At 43.7% G+C, this 12,626-nt stretch overlaps 1 protein-coding gene across 1 annotated transcript in view; it reads left to right on the top strand.

Moving 5' to 3' along the window:
• Nucleotides 1-12,626, top strand: part of ABCA13 (ATP binding cassette subfamily A member 13) — a 2,251,223-nt gene that overhangs the window by 295,296 nt on the left and 1,943,301 nt on the right. Inside the window, exon 11 of the mRNA XM_069613428.1 lies at nucleotides 7,406-7,570. Coding sequence (XP_069469529.1) covers nucleotides 7,406-7,570 — 165 coding nt within the window. The remainder of the gene's footprint in view (nucleotides 1-7,405; nucleotides 7,571-12,626) is intronic.

Below are 12,626 nucleotides of genomic sequence, written 5' to 3'. Positions count from 1 at the left end.
ATATCTATATGCTCCTCTTGGCCAAACCCATCTATGCTCATGGCTGCAGGTTCTTCGACTATGCTGATAACATGTAAATTATCTTGCACATTGATCAGGATCAGATGATTGCGACTGCTTGCCTGGAAAACTACTTTTCTGACATTGGAACTTGGAGGCGTAGAAATTGGCTTAAGCTAAATGCAGACAAGACCAAGGTGATGGTGTTTTGTGCAAATGCCTTGGGGTTTTCTTCCTGATCAAAGGCCTTCTGGCCTCTTGCCTTCCCACTTCCCCTGCCAGTGACTACTGTAGAAAATGTGGGTGTTACAATAGCTGCCTCCCTTTCTGTAGCTCCTCCGATTAAGGCGAGACGTGGCACTGCGCATTTTAAACTTAAGCTGCTTATGAAGGTTATTCCCTATGTGGCCTCTACTCTCTGGCTTTGTGGTCTACTCGGTTTGTCATGGGTTACCTGGACTATTGTAATGCCACCCTCTTTGCTCAGTCAAACCCCCTTCTCCATCATTTGCAGGTTGAGCAGAATGTGGCCGCCTGTATGGTTATGGGATTGCCTAAATGTGCTCAAACCTCTATGGTGCTTCGGCAGTTGCATTGGCTCCTGATTGACAGTTGGATCAAATTTAAAATCCTTTGTTTGGTCCATCAGGATTTTCATGGCCATGGAGCTGGTTTTCTTTTCCAATAAATCAAGCGATATTGTCCGTCTCGGAATCTCCGGTGCACTTGTCAATTCCTGCTCAAGGTCCAGTGCTTTCGAAAATCTACTGTTCGGGGTAGAGCTTTCTCTGTGGCTGCTCCTGCACTATGAAATTCCCTTCCCATGTCTCCTCGAAATATTGAGGACCATTTGTACTTCTGAAAGTACCTAAAACAAATCTTGTTTATTCCGTAATCTTTGGCCACTGGGGATGGGTTCCCCTTTTTTTTCTCTATTACCAGTTGCTGGGCCCCTTCGTCTCTGTAAGTGGCCCTCTGCTTAGCACCAGGATGCACCTAGGCTATTGTCACACTTTACAAGCAGTTATAACATAACATTTAACATAGCACAACACCTATTTTCTGGTTCCCAAAAAAGACGCAGGACCGCGACCCATCTCGGACCTGAGTTGCTTGAACAAATTCCTCATGAAGGACACATTCAAGATGATCATTCTTTCGCAGATCCTCCAGGGCTTTCTGCTCCAGGATTGGATGGTGTCACTCGATCTTCAGAATGTGAACGGAGGATAGCACAGGGGCAATGAGCTGGTCTTGGAAGGAAGACCACGCAGAGCAACAGAGGATTGGATCCCGTATCCGCACTTTGAAACCAAACTCAGGTACGGTATTAGGTGTGTTATAAAAAACAATTGAATAAAATGCTAATTTTCATGTGTCTATACATCCCAAGTAGAGGAAGTCCCTGCGGTTCGACATCGGCAGTTCTGCCTTTCAGTTTTGATCACTGCCTGTTTGCCTCACCTCCACCCACAGGGTTTTCACCGGGTTGATGGCAGTTGTGGCAGCAGATGTAAGGAGGAGAGGGATTCACATATTTCTCTACCTAAGCGACTGGCTGATCAGAGCTCATTCTCCCCAACAAGCTCTGGAACATCTCAACAGCACCTGCCACTCCCTTCACAAACTGGGCTTCTCCATCAACTTCTAGATGTCTCAGGTGATACCTTTCCAAAAGCTCCAATTTATTGGAGCTCTCTTGGAGTCTTCCTCAGGGAAAGCTGTATCCCACGAGTTGACGGCTCGGCATATTTTGACATGGCAGAAAGGTTTCAAAATGCCCAACATCTACCGACCTTTGATTTTCTAGGTTGCTCGCCGTCATGGCATCATGCATTGTACTGGTGCCAGAGGTCTGCTTAAGGATGAGGTCCCTCCAGTGTGCCCTCAGATCCCAAGGGTCACAGTTCTCTGTTAGGATGATGGACCTTATTCAGGTCCCAAGAGGGTCACACAGCATCTCCTGTGGTGGGACTGCAAGGAGAATGCGATGATGGGCTTTCATTGGTTTCCATCGGAATTCAAACTACACATTAACCTTTTAGAGCTGAGGGCAATGCGACAAGAGCTGATGGCCTTTTTGCTTATGAATGGGGGAGGAACATCCTCATAATGACGGACAACACAGTGGCTATGCATTACCTCAAAAAGAGAGGAGGTGCAGAATCACTACCACTGTGCAGAGAGGCCATGAAGCTCTGGTTTTGGGCACTTCAAGAAGGAGTCTCTCTATTGGATGTTCACCTACCCGGAGAAGAGAACATGATAGTGGATGCTCTGAGCAGGCAGAGGACAGTCTCAGATGAGTGGGAGTTAGCTCAGGAAGAAGTCCTTCTAGGGATCTTTGCCCTTTGGAGAACCCCTCAAGTGGATCTGTTCGCATCCAGTATTGACAGGAAATGCAACCTAGTCTTCTCCAGGGAATTTCCTCAGAGAGAAGCTCTGGGGGACACGTTCATGGTGGAATGGGAATTTAGACTCCTATATGTGTTGCCTCCAGTTCCTGTCATTCCTCAAGTCATCAACAGGTTCAGGAAAGCCATGATCCTAGTTGCCTAAGATTTGTCCAGAAAGACATAGTACCCAGAACTTCTGGACATGTACATCTGCCCTTCAATCTGTCTTCCCCAGAGAGCAGACCTGCTTTCACAAGAGGGAGGCCATCTTCTCCACCCAGAAATCAAAGCTCTGAATGGACACGTCTGGTTTTTGATAGGTTAAGATGCAAAAACTGAGATTTCCCAGAAGAGGTTATGGAGGTGATGCTTTCGGTTAGAAGACCAGCAACAAAAGCACTATACCGCTGCCATTGGAACAGATTTTGCAGCTGTGTAGAGCTAAATGTATTGATCCTTTCAATTGGGACACTCCTACTATATTGTTATTTCTGTTGCACCTGGCCCACCAGGGTTTACAGGTGTCTACTGCCAAAGGTTAATTGGCAGTGCTATATTTTTCAACTGTATGCTAGAACAAGGCTCTTACCCTAAGGTTCCCATTATCGTGCAATTCCTCATGTGACTAACACATCTCTTTTCACTGGTCCCTTTCAAAGTTCTGGTTAAGATCTTAACTTGATCTTAAATTTCTTAATGGGAGCTTCACTTGAGCCTCTTAATTCCTGCGAGTTTCGGTTAAAAATATTTTTTCTGGTGGCTTTCACTTCTGCCTGCAGTGTGAGTGAGCTTCAGGCATTATCGTGCAAAACTCCCTTCACCATATTGTCAAAGAAGAAGGTTGTTATAAGGGTTCGCCCTTCCTCCCTTCCCAACATGGTGTTGGAGTTTCACCTGGTAAAGAAAATAGTTTCACTTGCCTTTTACCCACCACCTCATCCTTCCAAGGATTAAGAGAGTTTACATTGATTGGATCCTAAAAGAGCTCTAAGCTTCTACATAAGAAGTCTAGCTAACATCAGACAAGCCAAACACCTTTTTTGTTGTTTATAATGGACCTAAATAAGGTCAGGCTGTGACCAAGCAGACTTTGTCATGATGGATAATTCTGAGCATTTCAGAATGCAATTCCTTAGCTGGGAAGGGTGTCCATGATCATTAGAGGGCACATTCTGTTATGGGGGTGGCAAATACTTCAGCCGTACAAAGCCGAGTACCAGTGCTGGATATATATAATGCTGCAACCTGGTCTTCGTTAGACAGCTTCTCAAAGCATTACTGCCTAGATTCCTTGTCGGAAAGGATGCTAGATATGAGAAAACAGTTCTTCACAGCAGAAATACATAACACAAATTCTTTAGTCCCACCTCTATTTACAAACTGCTGTGGGAGTCTATCAAAGATTAGCAATCTGTGGGAGAACACAATCAATTAGAAGACAAATTACTCACCCCAGGTAATGTTCCTTCTACTGGATGTTCCTCCCATGGATGCCTCACCACCCTCCCAACCTATGCCTCTGAGTATAGATGATTTCTGTTGATTTAAACCTGTCCCTCTTTGTGAATACCCAAGTTTACTGTGCAAGAAGAGAGGAAAATCTTGGACTAAGGCAATTGGCGTGATGCATGCTATTTATACCAACATTGACGTCACTTTAGAGTGCAGGGATGGAAGCAGCCGAGGGACCTTTCATTTGTTGACTTATGCCACCCTCTGCTGTTGTATATGTTTCTGAAGCTGCAAGCAGGATATCGGTAAATCAAAGATGATGTATTTGCGGGAGGACCATCCAATAGAAAGGGTTCCATGTGTTAAAATCACAGCAAAAATGGCCGTTTACACGAAAGATCACGGCAAAAAGGCAGTGGTCTTGCTGCTGCAATGCATGTAATGGATGTGGGGGACAACCCTGCAACCCCTGGACCCATTATACTATTTAAGGGGGGGCCGGGGACACCCCGCAACCCCCACTCCCCTTAAATGGTATAGCGGGTACACCTTTACCGGGTTAAACCGAGATTACTTTTTTGTCACAACTTTTTTACTGCTCACCGTGGAAAGAATATTACCAGGGGTAAGTGATTTGTTCTTCTCTCTGTCTAGTGCAATGTTGTGAGATGGTCAATCCCACTACAACTGCCTCCCTCCCATTCCTTTCTTATTATCACCAAATCCCATGCAAATCCACTTCAATGTCCAATTATGGGGTATTAATGGCTGAACAAATGGGTGTAAAAAGGGATTTGCATCTGGTATGGAGTGGCAAAAATGTTACCTCGCTATGACATACAACACATATCCAATGGCTTTGGTATCCATGTGCAGTCCAGCAAAGATCCATCCTCTTCCCCCACGATCTTCATGGAACCACCCGGAACCATCCACACACCACACAACAGACATATAGATAACGCGCAACTCTACCTCAAGATATCCTCCATTGAAAACATCCAAGGCTCAAGGCCTGCCTCACATTGATCCTGCGATGGATATCCAGTGTTTACCTGAAACTCAACCCCTCCAAGACTGAATTCCTTCTGCTAACCAAAAAAACAAAACACCCGGACATCCAGACCTGGCTCTCTGCTATGAATCTCAAGGGCTTCACGCCCCACCTGACCACCTGCATCATGTCCCTTAGTTCGATATAGACAGACGCCTCTCTTTCAAAAACAGCACATAGCAAGGGAGAGACAAACCACTTAGTACCAACTTTCTCTCCAGCGAAGACCAAGTCCATTGCGGAAAACAAATTCAGATCTGCTGCCCAAGTCTTGGTCCTCTCCCACTTGGATGGTGTCAATGCTCTTTTGGAAGGCCTTCCTGCATCTTTTCCTGGCACCTGTGAGATGTGTCCTGCATGCTGCAGCATGACGTATTAAAGGACTTCACAATTTTAACTACATCACAAAACCCTCATCGAACTGCATTGGCTCCCGATGCAATCCTGCATCATCTCCCAATCCTTCTGCATCATCTACAAGGATGTCACCCTGAAGTCCCCAAGCTACATCACTGAGCAACACAGCACCGCTGGAGGGCTACGATCTACCAGAAGCAAGGTCACATGTAGACTTGAACTCCGACAGTGCAGGAAACAAAGATCTACATGACAGGCCTTCTCTGTCTACACCCCAAGACTCTGGAACCTCCTCCCCATCATCATCAGAGTTAACCCCTCACTTTTACATTTCAGGAAGGAGCTCAAGACCCTCCTCTTAAGATTGGTTCATCCCTAACACCTACGACCACACACCTTCAACTTCCCACCATACTTGAGACTGGGTGATCTGCTCCACATCGTTTCCCACACTGTTGGCTCCCCGCTCCCTGTTTTTCTGCTTCCTTCACCATGTTCTTCCTCCTGTGGTTGTAAAATGGTCTGTTGCTTCCTGAAGCTAGGTCTGCACTCAATGAATACCCTACTAATAATAATATTAATAATAAGTGTACATTTTCACATATAAATGCTTTTGCCACAAACATGTGGGAAAACTGCAAGCAGTCCCCGTTATAGCCACAATAATGTGTAACTGTTGAATGAAAAAAGGAAAGAAATGTTGCCATTTTTTCCCTCTCCAGTTGCATAGCAGAAAATTATGGTGTGCTGACTATACATTCAATTACAATAAAAATGCCTGATGATTTGAGTGGGTTCAGGCTTTCTTATTGTTTTTTTCTTATTGGTCATGTATATCTCCCTGCATGTCGGACTCCTTCAGTTTCTAAGCACATAACCTTAATTGCACTGTTATGCTCAGTAACTAGCTCGAATACATGTAAGGGCTCATTCTCACTTGGGCAGAGAATCCTTCATACAGAGCTGAACACTAACACTTGCACGTTCCATCTCCAGAGTTTCTTCATTCACTTCATGCAGTAAGGAAGGACACAGGAATTCAGGTGGACCCCACAATCCAAGGCCTTTCACTGCTGCATGTGGCACACACATACTGATCGTTGCCATGCCTGTAGGTGCCCACGAATGAAATTAGCAGTGACAGCTACTAACAATTGTTTGTTTTCCGGAGCACACTGAAACACTATTCACAGGACATCTGAGCTCCTGAAACTATAGCTAGGAAATATCACTTGTGTTTACACCGCTAGCACAGCAACCTATAATTTCAAATCATATGGTACAGAAATAGTCCCTTTTATGCACACCCCACAGAGATACATGGCCACTGTCAACATAGGGTTGTTCTTAGCATGGTTTGTTGCCTACAGGTATTTTCTCATATTTAGAATAGTCTCTTTTATGCACACCCCAATTGAGATGTGCACCTGCTGTAAACAGGATTGTTCTTAGCATGGGTCGTTGCCTACATGTTTAGAATAGTCCCTTCTGTAGTCTTGTCAGGACGCTTTCTTTACGGTGGATTGCAAATATTCAGTTGTTACTTCAATGTGGTGTTATGCCCCCGTTCCACGGTCTGGAACAGGGGCTTAAGGCCATTAGCACCCGGGCTACACAAGCGGTAACCCGGGGTGCTAAAAAAAACATATTTTCAGTAATTGAACGGGATGCCTTGTGCGTTCCGTTCAATGACTAAAAATACTGTCTTAAGATGGGCACCATGGAAAGGGAAGGCGGGACTCCATACGGAGCCCCTCTTCTCTTTCTATGGCAGCCTGTGGGAACCAAGGGGAAGGAGCGGCTGCGGCACTTGTCACTGCCGAAATAAGTGAAGTAGGAGGGTTGGGAAATAAAAGAAAAATAAAAAAAAGAGGGACAGAGGGTGGGGTGGGGCGGGGGAAAGATGGTGGCAGGGGGAGCTGGCCTTCGTGCAGCATCAAACGCGGGTTTTCAGCACCGGTTCAAGTCTGCGTTGCTAGCCACCTCATTGGCTGGCTCCCCCCGCCACGGTGCTAATGAGTAATAGATAACTTGACATTCTTACAGTATGTGTAGAGAGAACATCCCTAGCCATAGTGAATACTTGCTAATTTCAAGAATTTATGAATAATTTCTCTTTGTCCTGTTCTATTTAATCATTCCTAAGATGAAGATCCCGCCCGAAGTCAACACCTTGCTGACCACTTTGTTGGATGTTGTTACGGACCTTAACAGACTTCTCGGCAAAATTCAACATGTTCTGCAAAACCTTCCAGGCTTCTTGAAAGCATTGCAGAACATTCCTCTTGTGGACATCACTGAATTTCAGCAGGTGAATTAAGATGTTTTATGCCATCTCTTCAATGCTTACGCTCACCCATCTGAGGTAACTTGTGTGCATTACACGTATGATTATGACTAATCTATGAGTCAGAGTGAGACTTTTGTAAGAACCATGAACTCGACCTGTAAATCCTATGTGGTTAACCCTCCCTTTTTGACATTTCTAATCATTGCAAAGGTCCATTGATATTCAAGGTCACATGTAAGCATAGATACCAGAATTTTACCATAGCTGTTAGTGTATCTGGTTTATCACAAAATGGTGGAAACACGTAGAATTGCCAGTCATTAAAGAAATAGTGCGCTCAAAAATATTATTGTCCAGAGCGTTCGGGCATGTGTTTTTAAGCATACGTTGATCGATCGTAAAAACATTTCCTATGCACCTTACTGTAGTTTTCTTCAATTTTACACATGCAAAATCAGGCAGCAGGGCGTGGCCATCTTGTGCTAATCTTATCCGTTGTCACATCGCCCTAAGGTGAACTGCCCTCGCGTCACTAAATCATATCCCTCGCCCCTGAAGCTAACTTCACTAGACGCGTGCGGCCCATTTTAGAATGCGAATGCACGTCTCGTGTCAACGTTCTCTGTGCGCCAGCTAATGACGTGTCTCCATGGAAATGGCAGAACGCCTCTTTCCTCAATAAGTATAAACAGACCGATTCTCATCAAACAGAGTTGCTTTTTCAATCGTTTCACTGTCTTTTTTTTGTGTATCCTGTGACTCGTTTCTGCTCTGTTCCGCTATCTTCGTTGCTCGTAGCCCGCGCGAACAGATACTAGTAAAATCATTCCTATCTATTTAATTTTTGTCGTATAACGGCAACAATAAAGCCCTACCAGTACGAGCCAGAGTATTCTGAGGAAGAATTCGTTGAAAGAGAAAGATGTGGAAATGATGGGGCTTCGGATGACAGTTGGGAGGCTGAATCACCAGATCAAGAGCCTGAGCCTAGTCCCATGGAAGATGTTTCCAACTGGTGTGCCTGCAATCGGTGTGAGGTCATGCAAACCAAGGAGGAGAACTGCTGCTGCAGAGAAAACTCTGGATGCTTGTCCTACATATCGGAAGACGAGACACGGCTGCAATGCGTTGGAGCTGCATGACTTCAGGGCAGCCTGCCTCACAAGGTCTGTGTTGAGGATTATGATGGTGCTTATGCACGAACTTCGTGCAACAGTTTGCCCTCTCAATCCAAGTAACGAGTACGTGTACTCTAGATGTGATGTCATTTTGACCACTGAGGCCACTAACATTTCATGTTTGTCTCCTATATTGTCATAACTTTGATCTATCACTGCCAAATTAATGTAGTCTTGCAATTCTATACATCACTCGCGATGTGGGGAAATCATAATGGTCATTTTGTGTCTTTCACGAACGACCAAGAAACAAAATTTCCCTGTGTCCCAAACATTATTGAATGCATAGTTCACTTTTGTAATGTTGTCTACACTTTAAAGCCCAAGTTGATTGATCCATAAAGTAACATTTTTACTGGCAACTATGCCATAGGATACAAGATTGCATTTTCAACTAAGGTTTGACATACTTATCATGTTCATTTAAATACAGTTTGTATGTTTCTCTTCCACAGGTGGTACAGGCGGGTGGCCTATCGTGCGTTTACATGGTGGCTGCATGGGAGGCTTGGATACCGCGTTCGATGAGTAATACCCGCCTGGGTCATTAGCGCCATTTGAGCCAAATTCCCCAGTGACAGCGGTCAGTACAGGGGATTTTCCCACACTGTGCTGCAACCCGAAGTATACAATGTGTAGTACATTTTTGCCATCAACATCAGCAACAAAATATAATACAACTGAACTTTTATGAATAGTTGTTTCAATTTATTCAGTGAATCGCAGACATGCTCACTTGTCCTGGCAGGGTGCGAACAGCCAAGGTGCCAAACACCATGTACACTTCAAAGATATCTTACGCACATGGCCTCCCCAGACCCAGTGCCTCCAGGCCTGCTCCCCTGAAGCAGATTGCTCCCCTGCAATCCACATAAGTGTGTCTCCATTCAGCAGTGTTCAGGCCCTTTTCCTCATGTCTCTTGCCCCTCCAACCCCCCCATCCAATATCAATGCCAGTTCAAACCTGTGGCCGAGCCCTTCCCAAGGGGGCTGGCAGGATGGAAACGGCCAAGGTTCCAAACACCATGTACACTTCAAAGGTATCTTTCGCGCAGGGGCCATTGTACACATGGCCTCCCCAGACCCTGTATCTCCTGTCTCCATTGAATCAGACCGCGCCCCTGCAATCCACATAAGACCACGCCAGAAACACATCACTCATTCACATACATACCCACTTTTCAAATTCTTTATAAACTCCTTGATATTTATCCTTGCAACAACTGTGAGCACTGCAAGTCACCTTGTGATCGTGCTATCTGTGAACATCTGTGAGCACTGGAAGTCAACTCTTGGTCGCGCTACCTGTTCTCCTGCTACTAAATACCCTGCTTGCTGAATCTAATTATTTGTTAGTCAAGGTAAGGGCAAATCACCTAATCAACTCTTTCTGATCTCAAAATGTCTCTATTTTGAACAAATGTACCGAGTAGTTTAGTGTTCATTCATCTCATTGACTTTACCATTTTCTACTGTTTAAAGTGTTCTGTTCTCGATATATAGCATATTTCATCAGTGTCAATTGTGATTGAATTGCATCCTCTTCGGACCATGTCTATAAGCATGCTTCCTTTTGATGCATGAAAGTACATCCGACGGACGTGTAACACGTTACGATTTCCATCGCATCAATCAATTCTGTATGAAATGTATCCCAGTTTATAATAGACTACGTTACACAGGTTTTGCTTCTGTAACCAAAACAAACATTGCATAGAAAACTTTGATATAATTACATCTTTGTCACGCATTCATGTAAAACATTTTTGTAACTGTGTACTTTTTTTTACAGATTGTTCAAGAATGCCTGCTTGTATGGTTTTCGGTTGCTGTTCTAAGAGCCATGACAAACCTAAGGACACAGTAATTCATACATTCCCGAGGAATATTGATTTAATAAGAGGATGGGTTCGATATTGTGGATTTCCACCGCACAAGGTTGAAAGTAGAGCCCAGGTTGCCTTGGTAGACATGAGGGCCAATCGATTCAGATTCTGCAGCGTGCACTTTACCCCGGATATGTACGACCAATCGCAGTACACAAAAAGCATTGACCTGGAACGTCTCGTAAATTGCTTCCAAATGCAATTCCAACTCTTTTGATGCACACGCGTGACCAGGTGAGTCCCGATGATGAATTAGCTGCAGGCGGTGGGATACTGAATAGGCAACTACATGAACGGATTGGTGGTTTTGGTGTAAATGTGTCTTACTAAAGATAGCAAATTTACCTGATTGTATTACTTTTTAACTATACCAAATTTTACTACACATCTGTCCCTGTTTAATGGAGCATCATAGAAAGTAATTATGATCGAAGAAAACAATGCCATAGTACCCTTCAAAAGAAGCATAAGCTGTTCGTAATCGGTTGCTTGACATGTCCATTTGTTTAGGAGAGGATACTGACGGAAGCACAGACCCTCGCAAGGGACGACACCACTGACATGTCCAGTATACCAATGGTGAGCCCTACAGACTTGCAGGAGTTCATGTTATCAAGAGTTGGATCTTCCCACATACCTAATTTTCCCTTTTACCACTTTGTGACAATGCACTGAAAATTAAGGAGCAAGATTTTGCCTCCATTTTTTCAACAACAACTTTGAGCGCCTATCAGGTAGTTTTATTTCACTTTCACTTAAAATAATATGAAATTGTTTATGTATCCGGTCATTTGTTTACATTGTGTCATTTATGGGTTTCTCTTTATATTTACAATTGTCTGCATCCTATTGTCTCTGTTCAATTTTGCTGTTTTCATTCATACTAAAACAAGTACTGTGTTACATGGGGATGCTGGTACTTCGACTATAATTACATCATCCTTTGGAGCTGGTCCATAGTATGAGGTATGCGTACTGACCGTTCCCTTGAATGAAAGAAAGTAAATCCTACATAGGATAATATTAGACCGTGACATTCATAAAAATGTTCAGTGTTTCACATTTTTATCATTTCAGTTCTAACGTTACAATTTCTACCCTAATGCAGAATACATTGCAAAATGTTTAAGGGCAAAAGTACAATCAGTATGTTTTGCACGGTGATCTCTAATCGAGTACACTTGCCATCAATCAGGTGAAGTTCGAAATGTATATTTTGACTAAATGACGCACACTGTTTACGAGGGTATGTATGTAAGCAATGTGTGCAATGAAAGATTTTGATTTCAAATATGTTTGACTTCTGTTTTAAAAAAAAATATTCTATTGAAGGAATGTATACAAGGTCAGGAATTAGAAGAGGAGGCACATGGATCAGAGATGGTGGACAAGCTTGCTGGTGCGGTTGTTACATGGAAGACCACAGTTTCATAGAAAATCAAGAAAACAAGGCTATCTAACAAACAATTTCATTTACTAAAAGTGTTTTCTTCATAACATTTATTTTATCTAAAGTGCTATCTACTGTATGTGTGATTTACATTGAACATGTTTTTCCAACGCATCTGCTAGAGGCCCAGAAGGAAAATAAGTATAAAGACACAGACAACAAATGACACCAAAGAAGCTGCTTGTCAAACAGATTTCACCATGGAGCAACTATTATTTGAGGCACACCGTGGTCCAGTCAACAAGCAGATTTGAGATGCTTATGTCCAATGGCCAGAAAATGAATTGAATGTGACCGGCGAAGCCGGCAAAGTGGTGTTGGAGCATTGCTACAATGCGAGAACTCGACAAGATGAAGATGAAACTGAATATAATGACGATATTTTTGAATTATCGCTGACCACGTTACACAATCTACACCCACAAAAAAAGGGCCACCCAATAAACAATCGACGACGGTTTCTCCAATTTGTGTGCCAGTAGAACAAGCTGAAACAGAGAGGAAGCCTCAACACAATTGACCGAGGAACCTGACAAAGATCTTGACTACAGTATGTCTAGTTT

The sequence above is a fragment of the Ambystoma mexicanum genome, chromosome 5p (genome assembly GCF_040938575.1).
Source record: "Ambystoma mexicanum isolate Mex_15411 chromosome 5p, UKY_AmexF1_1, whole genome shotgun sequence".
NCBI lineage: Eukaryota > Metazoa > Chordata > Amphibia > Caudata > Ambystomatidae > Ambystoma > Ambystoma mexicanum.
This window is presented reverse-complemented; position numbering and strand designations above follow the sequence as displayed.